This window comes from Apium graveolens, chromosome 10 (assembly GCF_009905375.1).
Source record: "Apium graveolens cultivar Ventura chromosome 10, ASM990537v1, whole genome shotgun sequence".
NCBI lineage: Eukaryota > Viridiplantae > Streptophyta > Magnoliopsida > Apiales > Apiaceae > Apium > Apium graveolens.
In genome coordinates this window covers 224,770,114-224,791,419 of record NC_133656.1, presented here as the reverse complement: position 1 = coordinate 224,791,419, position 21,306 = coordinate 224,770,114, and the positions used below count along the sequence as shown (strand labels likewise).

The 21,306-nt window shown below is 32.0% G+C and overlaps 2 protein-coding genes across 2 annotated transcripts; one reads left to right on the top strand and one right to left on the bottom strand.

Annotated features, from left to right (window-relative positions):
- Positions 1–25: 25 nt before the first annotated feature.
- Positions 26–10,821, bottom strand: LOC141690046 (nuclear pore complex protein NUP93A-like). The gene is made up of 15 exons (XM_074494628.1): positions 10,599–10,821; positions 10,427–10,518; positions 10,229–10,295; positions 9,598–9,657; positions 9,352–9,441; positions 6,910–7,176; positions 6,045–6,140; positions 5,803–5,937; positions 5,559–5,612; positions 5,338–5,421; positions 3,990–4,076; positions 3,018–3,917; positions 2,153–2,334; positions 1,498–1,789; positions 26–332 (listed from the first exon to the last, which is right to left on the bottom strand). The coding sequence occupies exons 1-15, from the start codon at positions 10,698–10,700 to the stop codon at positions 255–257; spliced, it is 2,586 nt and encodes an 861-aa protein (XP_074350729.1). The 5' UTR covers positions 10,701–10,821; the 3' UTR covers positions 26–254.
- Positions 10,822–15,173: 4,352 nt separating this feature from the next.
- LOC141692293 (mitochondrial acidic protein mam33) lies at positions 15,174–21,044 on the top strand. Its single transcript, XM_074497056.1, has 3 exons — positions 15,174–15,423; positions 18,304–18,635; positions 20,605–21,044. Exons 1-3 carry the CDS (start codon positions 15,313–15,315, stop codon positions 20,780–20,782), a joined length of 621 nt encoding a protein of 206 aa, XP_074353157.1. The 5' UTR covers positions 15,174–15,312; the 3' UTR covers positions 20,783–21,044.
- The last annotated feature ends 262 nt before the right edge of the window (positions 21,045–21,306 follow it).

Sequence of the window (21,306 nt, the reverse complement as noted above, 5' to 3'; positions counted from 1 at the left end):
GAAGAATATCATACAATGAATCACATTTCACAAACATAATTTTCTCCTTCACATATATCAGATCCATTACAAATATTGTAACATTAACATCAAACTTAGCAATTAGCAGTGTCTTTCCTGAGCTACTCCGCACAAAACTAAGTCATTACTGTGAAAGCAAAGCATTAACAGAACAATTCCTCACTGGAGCTAGGAGCTACTCAATAATAATCAACTTCTACCAACTTGTGTACACGTCACTTATAAATTTGGCATCACAGGCTTCTAGCAATTTTTTCATACAAGTCTTGGGGCCAATTCCTGTTCAAGTTGTTTGCAAGGAAATTTGCAATCTGCATGGTAAAAAGAAAAAGTCCATTATTATGGAAAGGATATGGTACTAAATGCAGAATAAGGATTAATCACAACATTTGTATTTCTTCAAAAAAAACATTTATGTCTCAATGAAATAACTTGTTTCATCACAGCTTCAACATTTGTCTGTAAATGTTCAGGGACAAATTTTAAATATACAGCGTCTCTGTTCAGTAACAGCTTTAACAATCAGTTCCATTACAAACTTGTGCTCTTTTGAACCAGTAAAAATAGCTTTGTATATGAGCCCTCAAAAACCTTGTTAAACTATGAACATATGCTACACTGAATGAAACCGAAAATGATTTGTGTAATTTTACCAGCAAAATGGCATCAGTTGTAAAAAAAAATCAGCACAGTGAGCTGAAGTGCTATTAGACCGGTGATGTTTTCCATCTATAGTAATAATATAACAAATAAATTTCCCTTAATCGTGATTAAACCTCTCCTTAGTTTCAGAACTTAAGCCACGAAAGCTTAGAGTGACTAAACATGCGTAAAACTTAATACAAAGAATATACTAACTCTACTACATGTAGCTTCTGCAATGTAGTCTATGTCTCTACTACATGTTTAACAATGAACACTAACTCTCTTGCCTGCTTAATGTTAATAAGCTCTATAGTCTCTTTTTATTTTGCTAAAAGCTAAAGGAATTGATCGTAAATTATGAGATTTAATTATTCCTTTCCTTTCTAGCGAAGATAATAATTGGAGATAAAACGGAATTTCTACAATGACTGCAAATCCTTCTGATATCATTTGAAAATTAAAATTCTTGTTGTGCCCCAAAAATGGATTTTGGTTTAAATCATTAGCAAAAAGAATCAACAGTCACTATCGTCAAACTCATAAAACTAAAGTTATCAAAAAACAGGTTTCTTCACGTTAAAAAAATCTTTATCTCTGGTTAAACAAAAGCAACTAATATTTGTAGTCACAAGGTAAAAAATAATTAAAAACATAATAATGCGTTAACAGATATTCGTGCATGACGCGAGCAAAAGAAACACATATACCACAACCTGGTCCATAATTACAAATATGCAATTTCGAACTTGTCAAAGAAACTCTTCAACCAGTAGGGCAGCGAAAATAGATTATTGAAATAACACTGAAAAGTATAAATAACTATAGCCATACCTTGGTTCTTAGGGCACGAAGTGATCCATCAGTATCAATTGCATTGTCTAAACAATGAAGAGCAACTTTAAGAAGGTCAGGCACACAAGCTTGGACATGAGAAGATAACCTCTGAAACACGTCAACTTTGTCATCTGGAGCACGTGGATCAAGAGGAAGAAACGAAAGTTTGGCCACCTCCCTTAGTGCATCTATATGATTACCCAGTCTGGACAATTTATGGATTGACAGAATGGTCTCCAGCTGTCTTAACACCATTTGCTGCTCCAGAACTTGTTCTCTCTCTTGAAGGCTGAACGATAAAAGATCAATAATTGCAAAATATGAACAGCAGAAGAGAACACATACTACTTCAACAACAAGAGCAAAATTAACCAAGATGAAAGGCAGATTACTGAATGTTATCACCATGCTGCCATTCTAATATCTAAAAACATTAAATTCTTTGGCCTTTTAAACAATTGAAAAATTGCACAAATTTTGCAAAAAATACAGGTTTCTATAAAAATTGAGAATTAGCAAGCTTGCAAAATAGAACTAAGTTGGATTCAAAAAAAATCACTTGAACATGATTACTTTTTCAATCAAGTCAGAACACATACCAAATATACATCAATACAATAAAACGCAAGGTAAAAGAAAAAGTGTCAACAACCTGATTTCAGGATAATATTTAAATGTTTCCACAAGTTCGTTTCCTGAATGGATGAGCCCAGCAGTACGACTCTCACCATCCAATCTTCCGCGTGATAGAGCACCAATTGCTTCTGAAAGGCATTTGTTTATCGTATCCAAAGCAGCTGAGAATGCGCCAACTCTTTTCTGAATCTCTATAGACTGAATTTTAATTGGAACAAAAGGAGGGTAAAAGAGATATCAGAAAAACCCAAATCAGAATCTAGAATCCATGAATAACTACAGATTATAACTGAAAGGTTAAAAAAAGGCTACCTGCTTGTAACATATTTGACGTAAAAAAAAGAAAGGATTTAAAGGTTGTGAGTATAGGAAAGAAGCATAGTGTATTGTAGCAAATTTAGATGGTAGAAGTCCTCTACGACCCATCTTGCCTCAACGATAGCCAAAGGGAACAGGCTAGTTGTAAGGTGTTATTTAAACTATATTTTTTGTAAAAAAATTACATATTTATATATATATATATATATATATATCCAATAAATGTAGGCCCCGCCTTATAGAAAGTCAAGGAGTCAAAGTTTGCATTATTAAGACCACAAGGCATGGAGCTCAATTCAGCTCATTTGCAGCCGTTCGATTCCTATGTCTGATAAGCAGAATGCATTGTGTTGAATGGCTAAAATGATTTATAACAAGGAACAAAGAAGAGATTCAATCAGTGCAGCTGCTCAGCAGAAAATATGGTGAAGCAACGAGCGCTAATCTAGAGCCATATATGTCAGAAGAGAAGACGCGATAACTGAAATCAGGGTGCATGTGTCCTTTTTATGTAATGCAAACATATAACCAGCAGAGAGGAATAAGGAAAAAGAAGCTATTACTTTTTCGTATAGTCCAGCTTCCTGACACTGCCGAGCAGCTTCAAGCAAAAACTGTTGCCTTGATTTTCCATCTGTCAAAAATCTTCCAAGCTCGCCTTCTTCTCCTGCACCTCTTGAACCGAGCAGAAGATATATTCCACCATCACGTAACAGTAGCTCCATCAGAAGTTGCTTCAGCATTGAAGTTCTCTGCCATTGCTGATCTACATTTCCTCTCCCAGTCCATGAAAGCTGCCCTCCACCCATTGTAGCAGCAGCTTGTGCATAATATTCCAATGCCATTGAAAGATCGTCATGTTGTAAATACAGTGCTCCATACTGCCTAACCAAACTAGATGCCTCAGCAAATGCATCCATCATCCCTAGTGTCTGACCTGTTCCAAAACTTTCAGCAAGTATTCCATGGTCCCCCAGCACAATTGATATATGAACGGCATCTATGTTATATGCTTCATTTCCCATATCCTTGTACAGATACATAATAGCCGGTAGCAACTGTATACTCAATAACAAAACGTATGGATACACCAGGGGGTCCTTCCCATTCTTTGTATAGTATGAAGGTTCAAATTTATTCAGGTAAGCTTGCAAATCATTTAAAGTGTAGGGAGACGATCCAGCATCCAGGGCAAATGAGGATCCACCGGGTTGGTCTCGTACAGCACACAATTTGAACCACAAGAAGTCCTCGATTGTATTAAAAAGAGTAGGCAGTTCTCTAAGCAATCGATCAATCTGCCTGCGAGAACCAGAGACGATTGCATATAAAAGCAACTTCTTTTTGTCATATGCAGTTCGCCCTACTCGATCACCCATTCTTAACATTTTTTCACATTCTTCAGCAGCAGAAGCCGCAGTCTCGGCTGATACCGTACCTCCAGAAGAAATCCACTCTTTCAGCTGTTGAGATAGGAAAATATATAACTGAGGATGAAAAAAAAATTGTTAATCAAAGTGATGGAAACTCGCTACCTGAGAAGAAAATTGTTGCGACACGCGAGAGGATGATGCAACGTCTTTAGCTTCATCATAGTATCCGGTTCTTAAGCAGAAATATATCTGTAATTTTAAAAAATGAATTAAAACACAGAGATACATATACAAAATATGCTAAATTTGAATCAGGGATATGTGAGGAAGACGGAGAGGCAAAACTTTACACACTTGAGGAAAGATGTTCAAGGAAAGTCAAACTGGATAACTGACAATATTTGGGCGGAGAAAAGAGGGTGAACATGTATTACACTTTATATAATGTGTTTTTCATCAGCTTTACCTTTACTTATCAGCAGGTGAATAATTCATTGTTCATAAAAGGTCCCGCTCCATTATATTCATTTTCGTATAAGAAAAAACAAGGGAAGTTCAATTTTAGCACAAGGCCAGCAACTAACAAAAGATTCAAGTAGTTTGATCAGGAAAGGTATAACGACAAAGAATCGTGATTCAGAAATTAATATATAAGTGACATTATAGGAAGTGATTTATGTTTGCTCCTAAACAAAGCTCGGTTACAACATCTTACAGCTTTAGTAACAAATAATAAGGTTGAGAGAGAGAGACGGGGGGATATTGAAAAGCCTGTATATTGGCAGCCAATGCATGACTTGCTTATAGTTATCCTACTACAAAACTAACAAACAAGCTCCAGGGCCACCAATGGAAGACTCCAAACTAACAAGTCCTTTGCTTAACTTGATCCTCCCCTTTGGCCCTCATCTCCCAGAATACCATTTAATACATATGGGGGTAGATCTTTCCTTGTCCTCTAATTTCCTGATCTCTACTTCCAGTTATAGTTTTTGTTTTGGTAAATAATAGCTAAGACAAGAGACCTTTGGTTGTCCCAACAAGTTCTCAGTTTGTAAACAGTTCAGAATGCTATATCAATGTGATAGAACCAGATACGAGCAATCAAACTTTCCCTTTACCATGGAAAGAAGAAAATAAGTAAACTCTAGTTACTCTACATTCTTGATGAAAACCTTGTTTTTTGGTTGTCCCAACAAGTTTTGACAGAAAGGGATTCAATTCCATAAACAATTCATTATGTCACAGGGACATGATTGAACCAAATATGAACATTTGGAATTCACTTTTACAACCAAAAAAAGGGATAAAGAATGTAAAGTATAGTTCTCAATGAGTAACTTGTTTTCTAGAGCTGAAGTCAACAAAACAATTCTTAGAAGAAAGAAACAGTTAAAGTCCAAGACCAAGAGATAGAATATTCGCCATTGTAATAAAAACATATTAACATGTCTCGGAAAAACTCTTGACGGGTTATAATTGATATTAAAAAGACTTTTGCAGTAATGACCTGCTGCCATGTGGTATCAACAGGAGGTTGCCTACGAGTATCTCCAGCATCAAAATCAAGCACACCATATTCCCTCAACCGAATCTGCACAAAAAGGAATTAGCAAAAGATACATACATGTTTATGAAACATCATGCAACAAGTAAAATTACAGATAAGAATATACGCTGCAACAAGCCCCATAAGTCACAGCATGTAGTTTATTTGTAACTGAGACATACCCGTAGAAAGGCACGAATTCGCTGCATTTTTCCAACCGCTCCACCCAGAGCAGCCTATAATGAATTCAATATATGATGAGGAGGATGGAATATAGGTTTGTTTAAAATAACAATAGTTTTTAATGTATCAAGAAGTAATACATATTACCTACAAAACACTGCAAATGAGACCTTGAAATGAAGCACAATTCTCCAGCAAGGTTTTATGCGAAAACATATATGAAAAGTAAGACAAGTTGCTTACCTGGGCAGGATGGCTTTGTATTGTCTCTATGACATGTTTCTCATGCCCATACTCAAGGTGACGCCTTGCACCAATTATCAGTGACATTTTCTTTGAAACATTTTGCTGTAAATTTGAATCCTCACCCACCATCGTCTGTGAATTGATTAACAAAATAAATAATTTTTGAAGAACCGTACATAAAAACTTTTTTGGACTTCGCCATAATGATATATTAAGAAGAATTCATATAAATACAATACCTGAATTAGGTGCCATATTTTTTGCATGCTCACTGATTTACCACCAGAAGTATCCAGATTCAAACTTTCATAGGCACTCTTAAAAGCTGTAGCAGGCTAATAAGAAGGATAATATTATTATGTGTGTGTGTGTAAATATATATATATATATATATATTACCAAAAATGGATTAGCAATTGAACGAGTATCAATCAAATTAATAATCAATAACATACAATAACATAGTTAATATCATCATAGACTCGTAGTGTCTAACTATATAACTAAGAAGCCTATAAAGGTGAAGTCAACTATTTCAACCATAAGAGTTAACTAACACCAAAAAGTCTAATCTCCCCTAAATAAAACCAGATTACTGCTACTTGTGGCCTTCCAAATCAATGTTAATCGCATAACATATATACTGTAAAAATTGTTTTTTCTTACATATCCTTTCTATTTCTAGTGATTGCTTCTATAACAATCGGGGTTGACTTTGTAAATATCATATGGAAAAGTGATAAAGTTGTATACCTACCTATAGACATAGCTGAAAGGAATCCCAGAAAACAAATAATTCAGACGCAAATGCCCTAGTGCATTCGACAAATTGGAGAGGCAACAAAAAATAACTTGTTTAATAGCGAAGTGGATCAACAGATTTATCATGTAAATATTGTCTAAAAGCTGAATATTAGATCAAATAATTCAGTAATGTCAATAGTTAATGCAGTATCAAATGAATACACACCAGGAAAGTGAAGCAAATTCATGTTGGAGCTGTTATTTTTAGAAGTCTCAAAAAGATAAGCATGGATAAAAAAATTAAGATTTAAAGATTGCAGAAAGATTCAAGTTGACTTAAAAAACTTGACATGCCCTTACTTTAAATGGTAATCCACGCTCCCTAGCATCGTTCAAAGTCTTGACAGTTTGAGCGTACAAAGTAGCTTTTTTCTCAGCAACGGACTTATCAGCTAGAGGTGCTAGCTCCATCCTAGATGGCATGGGTGAAAGTTGGGGCCTAGAACCAGACACTATTTGATTGTAATGACCACTCGCAGGACTTGATTCACCTACATTGGTCCTAGGTAATGATGTAATACGACTTAAACTCTGAAGGAAGTCCCGTTTTTCCTTTTGCCAATCATCCTGCCAGAGTGGATAACAATACATCAAAATAAATTAAAACAGAAGAATCATAAACAATACTTGATTTATATTAATTTAGTGGGTAAGATATTAATGATCTAAATAAATTGCAGTTTCAGGTAGGCAGTTATGATAGTATTTCTACACTACGCAGCTAGCAACTGCTTCTTCTGTGCTCCTTAAAGTTTAGAGATCAACTTAAAAAGCAATACGTCAGAAGGTCAATATTGGAGGAAAGGTCGTGTAATTGTGTCATTGCATAACAACTCACCCCTTAAAAAACTTTAACTTGCATCAAGTTTAAAAATAGGAATCAATATCAATAATTAAATAATAAGCATCAAACATAAGTTCTGTTGATGCTGCAACTTATTACATTACATAAATTTCATGAATCCGATGCCAATAACAGCATTACACTTGGCACTGAGATCCTCACTGTGTTGGTAGTCAAAATTTGGCACCCTAATATCAATTTGTTCAATAACTAGCTCAAATTTCAACGAAGCGACATTCAATTACAACAACGATAAAAGGGACACCTTAAAAAATGACGGTGGGTTAAATTGGTCATCTAAACAAAAAAGAAGTCCAAAGAAGTTGTTACATTTTTGGCCAGCTTTTAGATAATAACTAGTCCCCAGCAAAGCTACTTGAGCAGATTTCCCACCTCAGCAACTTGGGCGGAAAGCAGGAATCTAACTATTTATTGCAACTAAAACGCAAAAGGTTTTAACAACATTCTAGGAAAAGCAACCAAACACCAAATAAACTTAAAGAGCACTCATCGGATTAAGATAAGATAAAAAGACAACAGCACACCAATTTAACATGAAAAAAATTCAAATAAACTTTTAAAAATATATTACTTCAGGCTGCTGCACATCATACTGGGGTTGTCGGAGATCGACATAATTGCACCATATCATATCCAACACTCCCCATCGCTCAAACAAGTGGGCAAACAACAAACAGACTACATAACTTAAATATTGGGGTGAGAAGGTTCAAACTCAAGACATCCCCAGACCTGGGCTGTGATTTATTTTTTAGTTATTTTCTACATTCTTTATAAAATTTTATTACCATCAAATCAGATGAACAATATTTTAAATAAATAATTATGAAATAAAAATTAAGAGAATAACTGAAAAAACAGTTGTCTAGAGGCTTGCAAGAAGGTAAAGAGTCCGGTTTAAACATGAAGTATCCAACTTACATACCATAACCACCCAATTACCATGAAATGTTAGAAACATATGACAAAATTAGATAGTTCAATTAATTATTCAATCCCCACATCACTATATGGTCATAGCTGAAACTGAATATTACTCGTGTGGTGTGGTTATTCGTAGCTACCCATGTTTCCCACTCTTATGCGGAAGCAATGCGCTAAATGTAATAGCATAACTCTTTTTCTTCTAGTTACTTATTCATTAATGAAATCATGTATGCCTCCCCTGCATCACAAACATGTCATAGACAGATCATGGAATAGAAGATAGATAATCAAATATTTCCCCTCTACTTGTTCTTACTTTTTTCTAGTAGTGCCATTAGCCAATGCCTCCCTAATATATTTTAGATAGATTCCATGGCAGTGCAATAATCTCAAATGATGAATCAATGTTTTCTTAACTATTTACCATGAGATGCTACAAGTAAATGGATGTAATTGCATAGTGAATTATGACATAAACTAATGGGCTAAATCGAAATAGATACTCAGTTATTATGCTCAGACTCTTTTAGAAGGATCGGACACTGACACAAATTAGAGTGTCCAATTATTTGAACTCTAAAATCAAAGACCCAAGGACACATTTTATAAGGATACGAGACTTGGATTTGGACACGGCAATTATTATTTTTGATATATTATGATAATTTTTACAAACAAATACCTATCATTTTATATAAAATAATATATAAACTTTTGAAAAACAAGGCTAAAATAATAATTATTATATATAAAAAAAAATTAACAGGTACAATGTCAAAAGTCAAAGATTTAAATTACTATGTATAAAACAATTAGAGATAGACTATCATGTCTGAGATGAAGTGTTCAATTTCCAGATGTCATTTGGATACGGCCGGCACAGCAGGGTTTTCTAAAGAGTCCAAGAATCACAAGATAGGAATAACAATGATAAGTTCAATAGTACAAACCTCCAATACTGTCATCATATAATCATTAAAGCTCCTAACATTATCCTTCTGAGCTTCCTGGACAGCTGATACCATTGCCATTTCATGGACCTGGTGCACCAAAAGAACATCACAAATAAGACACTTGCTACAATTATCAAACGCTTAAAGTCATAAATAATGTTATTTAGATGCAAGGACCCTTCAAGTGTCAGTCATCTGTATTTCAAGATTCATAATAATTAAGCACGAGGAACTTTAACAAACCTGTTGCAGATACTCCTCAACACTTGTTGCTTCAGCAGGGAAAACATCTTCATATGTTGTCTTCAATAATAAAATAAACAGTGTTAGGACTAATAAAGTGGCATTGATAGTGCAAGACAGTGCAAAAATAAAATTTAATTGTGAAGGCTACAGATTACTATTTAGAAAACTCATATACAAATATGATTAGGCTAGAGATTACCATTTAAAAAACTCATATATAAATATGATTACAGACGTGCAATGCATGTGCAGGACATAATGTCAGCAAAGTGACAATCAAAGCAAGAAATGTTAGCCAGATATATCTTCTATGTATACATTCCGCACAAATGTGGAAATTTTTTGGTGTTCTCCTGAACTTCCTGAGTTATATAAAGAAGTCATCATTTTCTTCCAGTCTATCGAACTAACTAATGAAATTCGAACAATATTATATAGCTGTATAATAGTAAGCGCAGAAGCAATCACGTAAAACTGTGATCCTAACGACACTATTACAAGGACATACAAAAATAAATTTCCAAGCATCATGCTGTTGCACTTTTAGTTACACTAGCTACATTATTAATTTATTTCACAGGTCTAACTGGAATGCAATTATAATCGCTGATTATATAGTCTTACGTACCTTTAATTCAAACGACTTAAGATCTCGAGCAAGCTGCTCAGCATTTAACCCCTCGCGTGCAAGTAGCCTGCAACAAACATAACAAATAAAAAAACTAAAACCGAAACAAAACACCTCGATATTCGCCACGCCCAGTAGCTAACACTGAATTGATAACGGAATAACTAACAAACACTCACATATATGTAAATACATTACCTAGTAGCAGCAATAGATTGGGAGGGAGCTTCGGTTCGCAACGTTTTCGATTTAAGCTTTTTCGACAATGCTTCTAATTGATCTAAGTTCCTCTAAAACACACAAAATAAACAATTTCAACAATTAATATGAAACAATTTGAAAAAAAAAATTAATAGAAATAAATTGAGACCTGAAGAGGGGGGAATTGAGCGGAAGGAGCGGCTTGTTCGACGAGTTTGGAAGAAGAATGGAGAAGATCGGTCCAGCTACTCATGTCTGCTTCGTTCGCCATGTTCGAATTGTAGATACAATGTGTACACACAGTGAGCTTCGATAGGGTTTTTCTGTATTTTTTACGACCTCAAAATGAGCCCTAATTTTGAGCGGTAAAGTGGGAATTGGATGCGCCGATCCAGTGTTATAGCGTGCACTGTGTTACATGCGGCTCACTTCATTTTTTGTCTATAATACTTATACAAGTTTTTTTTATAAAAGTGCCGTTTTTAAAATTTAAAAATATGTAAATTATAATTTAAAATAAATAAGTGAGTTATAAGTGAAAAATATATAAATACTTATAAGTTATATAAATATTTGGATAATTTTACTTGTAAGTCATGATTACTTTTTATTTAATAAACCAAAATATATAATTTTTGAATATAATTATCTTAACTCGAAATTTTTAGATTAAATTAACAATAAAAATATATATTTTAAAATTAAAATTAATAATAAAGCGAAAAATTAAATAAGTTGATAAAAATTACGTCGTTACCAACATTTAACTATCAACTTATGAGTTCTAAATTCAACTTATAATTTTCATCGACAAAACACTCGTCGATAAGTCGTGACGACTTATAAGTCATAAGTAATATATAAGTTTTTTTCAAAAAAAGCCCAAAGACAGCTTTTTTTAATTAATTGAAAAAAAATAATTTTTATATACAATTATCTTAATTCATGAGTTTTAAATTAGAAAAATATTTCAAAACTAAAATTAATAAAAAAAATGAAAATTCAAAATAAATTTAAAAAAATATGTTATTATTAAGAGCCCGTTTGGAATTTAAAAAATATATATAACTTATAACTTAATGTTGGAAAAGTGTAATATAAGTGACTATAATTTTTTGCCTCTTACGCAAGGTGCTAGTGAAATTTTTTTTAATTTAAATTAATTATCTTATTATTGAAAAATAAATTTCATTGTAATGATTATGTGACAATAATTTAAATAAATAATGAAACGTGTTTTAACAGTTAAGTGTATTGCATAATATCGCAAATAATATTTTTTTTTGTTTTTGGGTTAAAAAGGAAAATGAATCCTTTAAATTATGAATTTTTTGTCAGTTTTAAAAAAAAAAAATTAATAATATTCAGAACTAAAAAAAATCGATATTAATTAGAAAAATTGCATTAGGTGAAGAAAAAGAAAAGACCCACATATTTAAATTAATGACTGTTCAATAAGATTTGGAAAAAAATAACCATTATGCTATAAAACTTTTTTCTCGATAAAACATGTTTCTTTAGGAATAATGGAACTTATATAATATGAGGAATATGAGGTGTACCAAACTGAAATTATTGAATTTTATTTTAAATTATAATTTCTTATGAGCAGTAAAAGTCTCTAGAAATCATACGGTTTAAAAAAAAAATTCACAGGATTCGAGTATCATATAGAGATTGGAAGTATTTTATAGAGTTATGTTTTATATTGATAAAAGTAAGATTCAATCACTTTATAATTAATAAATTTAAGTAAAAGTTTGAGTTATTATAAAAAATTGTCAATACTAACTAAATTGTTGATTACAAAATTATATATTTTTGAAAAACATTTTGATGCATAAATTGAAATAGTAAAGAATTTCATATTCGTATAGTAGTATTGTAGTAGTAGTAAAAAAAATTACATGACGTTTTCCTATAATAAAATGCGGGACATCGTATATTATATTATTAGATCGAGTAAAATTACAAATTTATGAAAATTATGGTTATTACTTTGTGATAAGACTGTTGAGTATAATTTTCGTATTTAGGGTGAAATTTATACCAAACATTTGAAGATGGCTCATACGTGACAAACTAAATTTTAGCATTGTACTCCACAACTCTTTATCTTCAAATCCTCCTATATATTATTGGAGATTATGCATATTAGATGTTACAATATTTTGATAATGAGTTTTTTAAAGTGGTTGTGTAAAAAAGCAAAGTTCTATTATGACTTTTGAATAATTCTTATAAGTTTAATGCAAGATTCACCATGATCTATACAACAAGATTATTATGTAAGACAATACAAGGTCGTGTTAATTAATTTTTTATTGTAGGAGGCTATTATGCTATTTTCATGTTGCTATTTATTTAGTATATATGTTGATTTTTATAATGATCTCAAATCTATTACGTTTAAATTGTCATGTTTTATTAGTTCTATTACTTCGATTCCCAGTTATTTGATCACATTTTTAATTAACCATTAAGACAAGTACTTAACAAATAATTATCAAAATTTACATAATATGCCGGATTCGATTGAGCTAACATTCCCCAATTTTTCAATTTCAATAAGAGCTTATTATGTCTTACTAACACAATTATGGCCTAATGCGACATAAGAAACCTACTAGATTGGAGTAGCTTAATAATACAATATTGTCTCGTTGCACCTTCCAAAGTCATTTCTTGGAGTGATTGCCAAGATCACTTTCATTAACAATCATGATAATGTCTCCCAACTGTTCATGCATTTTCAAATAAAAACATCTTTCGTTATCTCATGCAAACCGTCATCTACTTGAAAATCCCAGTGTCTTGGTTAATTAATTAAAAAGCTAAAGCATCCAAATAATAAACAAAAAACTTACTACCTATTCATTTACGATGTACAATCTGTTGGTGATTAGGTAAAGGATCAATCTACCTAATGTTAATGACACAATTGGTTTTACAGGCAAGTATTTCCATTGTAATATATTTGTTTCTTTAGGTCGTATCTTCGGAATAAGATGTCCTCAAATAAATCACATTTTATCCAAATCTCACAACATTTTGTCTCATTCGTTAGGCAACACAGTAAATGACAAAGTTAAATGTTTTATACTTCAAACATGATCCATTAGGCACCACTCAATGATAAAAATTCTTCACATTGTACCTCGTAATTCTTATACTAAACTAAATTATGTTAGCCGATTGCTGGTCCTCTACTTATTCATCAACACGCTCTTCAGCAACATTTGACATATTTGACATTGCTAAACATTTGAAATATGACCACCTCCTTCGAACTCTGCATATCAAAAAGAGGATATAAAATTGTTTTGCCTCTTTTTATACATAATTGTCTATTTTTCACCATAAGCTATATGTAAGATATACGAAGACCTCTACGTATTAAGTAAGATACGTGATTACATGTGCCCGTTTGGGAAATCTGAAAATAAGTAATTTACTACTTAAAATGAATAAGTGAATTATAAGTGATAAGTAAAAGAATATTTACAAGTTAAATAAGTGTTTGGATAATTTTACTTGTAAGTTAAAATTTGTTTGTCTTAAATGAACTAAAATATATAATTATTAAATATAATTATCTAAATTCTTGAATTTTAAGTTAGATTAACATTTAAAAATATAAATTTTAAAATTGAGGTTAATAAATCAACGAAAAATCAAAATAAGTTGAGAAAAAGTACGTAGTTACTAACATTCAACTTATCAGGTTATAAGTTGTAAATTCAGCTTATAAGTTGGGTGGACAAACACTCATCGATAAGTTGTTACGGGCTTATAAGCCATAAGTGGCTTATAAGTGGATTGCCAAACAGGGCCCATGTATATCTATATCACGTAACAAAGTTTATATTATTTCAAAGATTATTTTTAAAATTATATCTTTATATCTAACCATTAGAATACTAAATTCATATTTTGTTGAGAATATCTGAGTCGAAAATTCTTGCATTTATGTTTATGTTTTACCAAATAATAATGACTGTAATTTTTTTTGTATATCACGAGAATATTTCAGGTGAATTTATAAATTTTTGGTTATCCGATAATATAATTAAAAACGTTATCATTTCTTTATATTACTAAAATGTCAGATAATAAACGTGCGTAGGCGGACAAAAGTCCATAGATATCATATACTCCCTCCATCCCTAAATACTTTTCGTTTTTATTGAACACATTTGTCGCTTTTGATTGTTAACATCTTTAATTTCGTATTAGTATTAAATATAAAAATCTGTTTGTATTAAAATACTCATAAGTATGAATCTAACAAGATTAGTAATGACTATATTTGATATTATATATTAAACGTAAATTAGTAGCCAATCCTTTACCATGAATAGTGTAAAAAGTCAAAACGGGAAACGTTTTTTAGGGACAGAAGGGCTAGGGAGTTTAATATATCATCGCTGGATTCAGACCTGTTTGTATTCGTAATTAATTTAATGTTATATTAATTATTTTATGAATTAGTTAATATAAATTTCATAAGCCTGTTAATATTTAAGGTTGCAAAAGTTATATTTTTTAAATTTAATTTATTTTAATTATATAATTTTTCTTAATTATTTATATACATACAATATATGATGTATAAGTAAAATAATGAAATAGCTATATATAAAATAGTATATATATAATTTATTATTATATATTTTGATTAATAATTTAATTAATCATTTTGGTTAATTTCGATTATGCAATTACTCTGATTCTTACTTTAATGGCACTAGTTTTAAGCCTTCCATTGTATTTCACCGGATCTTGCCCTAATTTACTCGAAAATTGATCTGACGGCAACGGGACTCAAGCAACTGGCTCAAGGGTATTAGTTGCAGAGTGAGAACCGAGAGAGATAAATAAATATGCCTCGAGTAACAACAGCAATAATGAAGCTGAGTCGAACATGTAATTCACACCTTCTCAAGGTCCTGCAATCCGAGTCCGCTCACGAGCTTGTCTCTAACCGTTTCAAGGTATGCAATTCGCTTTCCTATTTCACTCTCATGCTTCTCTTTTTCGACTCTTAATATGAGTAATACAAAATTGAAAATACAAATATTCAATTAGTGCATTTTGTAATGTACATGTAGGTACAACGATTTGTAATGATTCTAGTATGTAGCTAGTTTTTTAACTAATATTTTGTTACGAGTAGTGATTAAGGTAATTAGCTTGTTTTATTGCTTAGAGCTGAGGTCATTTTCGGGAAAATGTAGTTTTTGGTGGTTTATATAATTAAATATGATTGGGGACCGAAAGGCACCTCAGCTTTTTAGGTTTCTAGGTTAGGAGGAGCTGATTTGGACTTGTATAGTTTGGTTTAATGAATGTATAGGAACTTGCTTTGAAGAAAGCTACTGATTGACATAGTTGTGTCAGACGTCTGGTAAGCTAGAGTTGGTTACGGAGATGACTGCGGGAATCAGGTATTGGAAAGTAAAAGATACAGTGTCATATTAGAGTAATTAGACCATTAAACATGTTTACAGGTAGAACAATAAAAGAACTCCCATAAAATATATATTTGAATTTTGAAATCAAGTCCTAAATCCATAGAATTCATAATATAGACCAGGCACCAACTCTTAAATTTGAAACTCAAGTCTAAAAATTTATGGTTTACATATAAATTTTAAAATAGAAGAGCACAAGAATGTGGTTTGTTATTCCCAAATTGGGTATCGTTGTTTTATATACCGAAAGATTCAACATTTTTAATATGTTGAATCTTAATGAAAACGAACACCTTGTCGAAGACTTTGAGGAGGGAATATAATTTAATGAAAACAAACACGTCTGGGCTCTTGTCGAAGACTTTGAGGAGGGAATGGATGAGAAATTCCTTGATAACTAATTTGATGAGTAATCTGCCAAGTTTGTAAAATTGGATCCTATGTGTGACTCTGACGGCGAGGAGTCTGTCAATGGACCGTTGTTACAAGGTTAGACGAAAGAAAATATAGGATTGGGAATTCATGATCTCTAGATTAAAATCTTCAAAGAAAAAGATGATAACTTGAAATTGAGGCTCGAGATTTGAGAATGAGACGGGAAAATATAGATTAGCGAGAGGAATATTAGAAAAATTGACAAATAAAAATATGAGGCACATTAACAAATTTTAATGCTAAGACCTTGGGTAAATGGTGTACTCCGGAAGGTGTAAGGTGGTATTGGACCTATTGTTAATGATATATGACGGGATAGCAAAAACTTGAGATTAAATTGAAAATTATATAAAAATGATTAAAGGTACGTTTGTTTCGATATCTATTCACTATATTCTATTATGTTTAAAAATTAACTAGGATCGAATGTAATACACTTTTTTTTTATGTTACAAATGTTTTATGTAGATTAATAGTTTTTTTTGTTAAATGATTAATAGTTAAATTAATTATTAGAGTAATCGTGTATTTCTTATATTTACCAATACTTTATTTATTATATTAATAATTAGAAAATTCCAATGATTAATAAAGCATTAGAGTATCGTTCAGGTTAGATTTCTCTTTTTTCAGTTTCTATTATTTCAAGTTATAGATTAGATTACTACTCTACACATCATTGTAAATTTCTCATTATTTAAATACAATATATAATAAAGGGAATTTACCAAAAACACAACTTTTTGTAAAATTATTTGCGATTTTACCAACTCCTGAAAATGTTTGCAAAAACACTATTTTACTCTGAAAATATTTTCAAAAATACGATGTTGTATAATAGGTTGCAATTTAGTTTAAATTGTGTGACTATTTTATGTTGCATTTCGGGTTGTATTTTATGTTGCATCTTAGGTTGCAAATATGGTTGCAATTTACAGAACGTATTTTTGCTATTTCTTTTTATAAATTCAAGTTGCAAACGTGGTTGAAAAAATGGTTGAACGTATTTTTGCAAATATTTTTAAAAAGTGATACTCCCTCTGTCCTCCTAGGTAGTATACATTGAGGGACGGGGCTCAACACGCATTTTAAGACTCCTCTAAAGTATAGTTCTGTAAATCGTTTTTAATTTTTTCTTCTGAATAAAAATTTGTTGTTTAAAGTTTAATACAAAAAAGAAAAATTCAAAAATAAATTATGGAAGTATACTTTATGTTCACCTTAAAATCTGTATACAATTGGATGGGACAAAGGGCGTATTATTTTTGCAAAAAGTTTGTTAAACTTGGGTATTTATGAAAAACCCCATAAATAAATTACTAGTGAATATAAGAAATGCATGATTACTCTACTAAATTATTTAACGATCAATCTATATAAAATACATTATTTGTAACATATTTTTTTTTCAGGTATTACATTTTTTTCGAGGTTTTAACAGAGTCTGGCCCTATAATTATATTATCATTATATTAAGTCATCTCTGGTTTATGCTTCCTATACCAATTGACCGAGTGTAAGGCTAGAAGCTGACTAGGCCTACCTACGACTTTTAGAACAGTAAAACCTGCAAGATTCTTCCATTGACCATCTTTCTGTCATCCCCTTCAACTTATGCCCATATCGCTTTTGGTTTTAAATCTTTGTCGTCAATTTCTCTTCTTTAATCTGCCATCACAATAGATTTTATTGAAGTCATAAATATTATGTAGGTATTTAGATCGAAACATAATGTGTTTTGTAATCATATAAACATGAATATATTGTACATGTGAGCTAAAGTTCTTAATAGTGACTGACAATGGAAATCTACAGAATTTAAAATTAATATTTTACAAGAATATAGAGGCTTTTGCACATGCCATTTTGAGGTTATCTTAAGATAACATTGTGTCAAGTTCTGTACCATCTGTTATGCATTATTATTGTTTTGTACCACAATGTATTCTTTGAGCATGTATGCAGAATGATATAACTGAACCAGTGGGAGATTTCGTGGTGGACTGGGATTCTCCTCGTTCTGAAGATGTTGTTTTGAGGAAGAAGTGTGATTCAGGTGAGGAACTTGCTGTTACTGCTTTGCTTGGTGAAGAAACCATTGAAGACGATGTTTGGCTTCCTAGGGAAGCTTTGATGAAGGTGTGCATAAAAAAGCCGGGATTGAGCTCTATATTGCAGTTTGACTGTGGAGTTTTCAGTAAAGCTGAAGATGGCATTGAGTTCGATATTCGTCATGCCTACTATCTTCCATCAGCAAGCAGTTTCACATCTTCACTATATAGAGGTCCTTTGTTTAGGTAAGCTTGGATGTTCAGAACTACCTAGACTGACTTTGTTTTTGTTAATATTAATATATTAATTTTACTTGTATCTATATACATATAATTTATACTCAAGTATGTCAATTATGTCATTCATTCTTGTCGCTCTTGCATTAAGTCTCTTTTAGCTTCATCTATATTAAACTGTGTACTGTACTTAAACTTAACGTAGACAGCAGTAGCCTATTCTAATCTTCTGTCTTCTGTCTTCCATTCTACATTCAGTTATGTTTTCATTTAAATATATGAGATTATGTGAGTGATGACTGCTGACTGCTATTTGTGAGAGTACTCGTTTATGGTAAAACAACTTATCATAAATGACTATTAATTTCTATAATCTTTAAGAGTTATTAATTACGTCTCTTTTAGCTTCATCTATATCAAATGTGTACTTCAACAAGACTAGTACATAGTTTAGATTAAAGATATTATTATGATATCAGTATATGTATTATATATTGTGAAATAATATAAGAAAATAAATTCATCATATATAATTATAAGCAGTGTTGTAAAAATCGCCGATTTTGATGATTAATCGGTCGATTAATCGGCAATCGGCAGGCCAGCGATTTTTTTGTGCAGAATCGGCCGGAAAAACGTTTTTGAAAAAATCCGGTCAAAATCCGATTAAAATCGGGTAAAAATTGAAAAATCGGATCGCATCTGGTCAAATCTTCGAAGCTTAATAATCAAACAACACAAATTAAACGCTGATTATGTGTATCTGATATATACATACATACATATATATATGTGTCTTTGAGTTTAATGATACGAGTATGATATGGGGTATGATATGGAGTAGTGAGATTATGTTAAAAATGAATCTAAGCTGTGGTTTTGAGAGGTAATAATAGATGTTTTTGTTACACGAGACTCAGAGAGGAGTATAACTGATGATGATAGAAGGCTATGAAAGAAGAAGATGAATAGAATATGAGATGGTTAGCGGCGCCTGTGAAAGTTATACCAAAACCTAATATCCCCTGAACCTGGATAAAGTATTTGTTTTAGTGACATGGGCCTAGCAAGCCTATGGGCCATATTCAGGTCAGCCCAAATTCTATGCAAGACAACAATCTTAGTATATTTATATATAACATATAAATAATATTTAAATAATATTAAAAATGTCTCCGATTTATGCTCCGATTAATCGGTCCGATTAATCCCCGATTTACCGATTAATCGCTAATCGGTGCCTAAACCGATTAGATCCGATTACCGATTTTTACAACACTGCTTATAAGTATCTAATATTCATTCCAGTACAGTAGTGCTTAAGTGATTCTATTGTAATGGTAAAACTCAACACGAGTCACATGTGATGAGTTCGCTGTATTAGGCTATTAGCTAAGCACTTGAAGCAGATACAGAAGGCAATTGTTATATAAATCATATTTATATATATTGAAAGGCGTGTACAATTGCATTAAATTCTTTTTTTAAAAGCTAGACTTATATATACATCTAAAATATTATAAGTATGCATTGTATATATGTACGTGTGGTGTGTGTGTTCAGTTTTGGGTAATAAACTAATAACTAACTTGGAGGAGCACAGAGGATAGAGGGGAACCATGAGCGTCTATTAGGATAATACAAGATGTGTACACGGGAGCCAGAACATGTTAGTTGAGACTGAGGAGCATCTCGTGGTGTATGTTATTTGCCTACGAAATTTCTCTGAGTCCTCTGACATTGAACATTGAGACAAGAAAAAGGTAAACATGAAGTTGGAGGGGGGGGGGAGAATGTTGAATACACGAGGCTTGTGCATTAGTCACTCCAAGAGTAAATAACTTGCAATTTTAGAGCAGACGTGGGGGAAAAATCAGTATTTGAGCTTCTCATTTGAATTATTTCATATGTTCTTTGCTCGTGGCACTATAAATCGTGGTTGATGGAAGCAGTTTTTTTTTCTTTTTTCCTGTTGCAGTACATTGGATCCTCAGTTGCAGGATGAACTCAAGCAGTATTTAGTGACCAAGGGAATTGGGAAAAGCCTCACCAACTTCCTCCTTGTCCACCTACATAAGAAGGAACAAAATCAGTACGAGAACTGGTTGGAAAAATTGAAAGTGTATGTAGCTCAAGGCCAAGGGAGTGAGTCTTAGGCAATTTATAGGAGCAGCTTAAGTACTGAGCAGTCATTTTGCTTCTCCAAGCACAATTTAGTACTGTTGTACAAAACATTGACACTCTAGACTACATTTGGTCTCAGTTAAGTTTCGGTGTTAGTTAAGTCGGTATTTGGATAATTTGACACCTGGTTTCCTGGAAAATATTTCTTAAAAGCATTATGGTTTCGGTTTTCCATAATATTATGGTAAAACAGGAGAAGGATAATGTCCATTAACCTACTTTGTTAGATTGTCATTTGACAGCTAATTATAAGTCTGACCTTGCCGGTGTTTTTTTGTAGGATTTCAAGTTACTGTTACATCTTGCACTGATTTGTATGAATAGGTTAAGTGGTACCATCCAAATTGTTAATTGTAGCTAATAAAATTTTTTTGGGTCTCAAATAGATAAGACATCAGCACCCCAAAAATCACGTATCGAAATTTTATACCCAAGAATAATACAAGTAGAACTACAACATTGGTAATAATAAATATTTTTTTGTCTAAATGTTAAT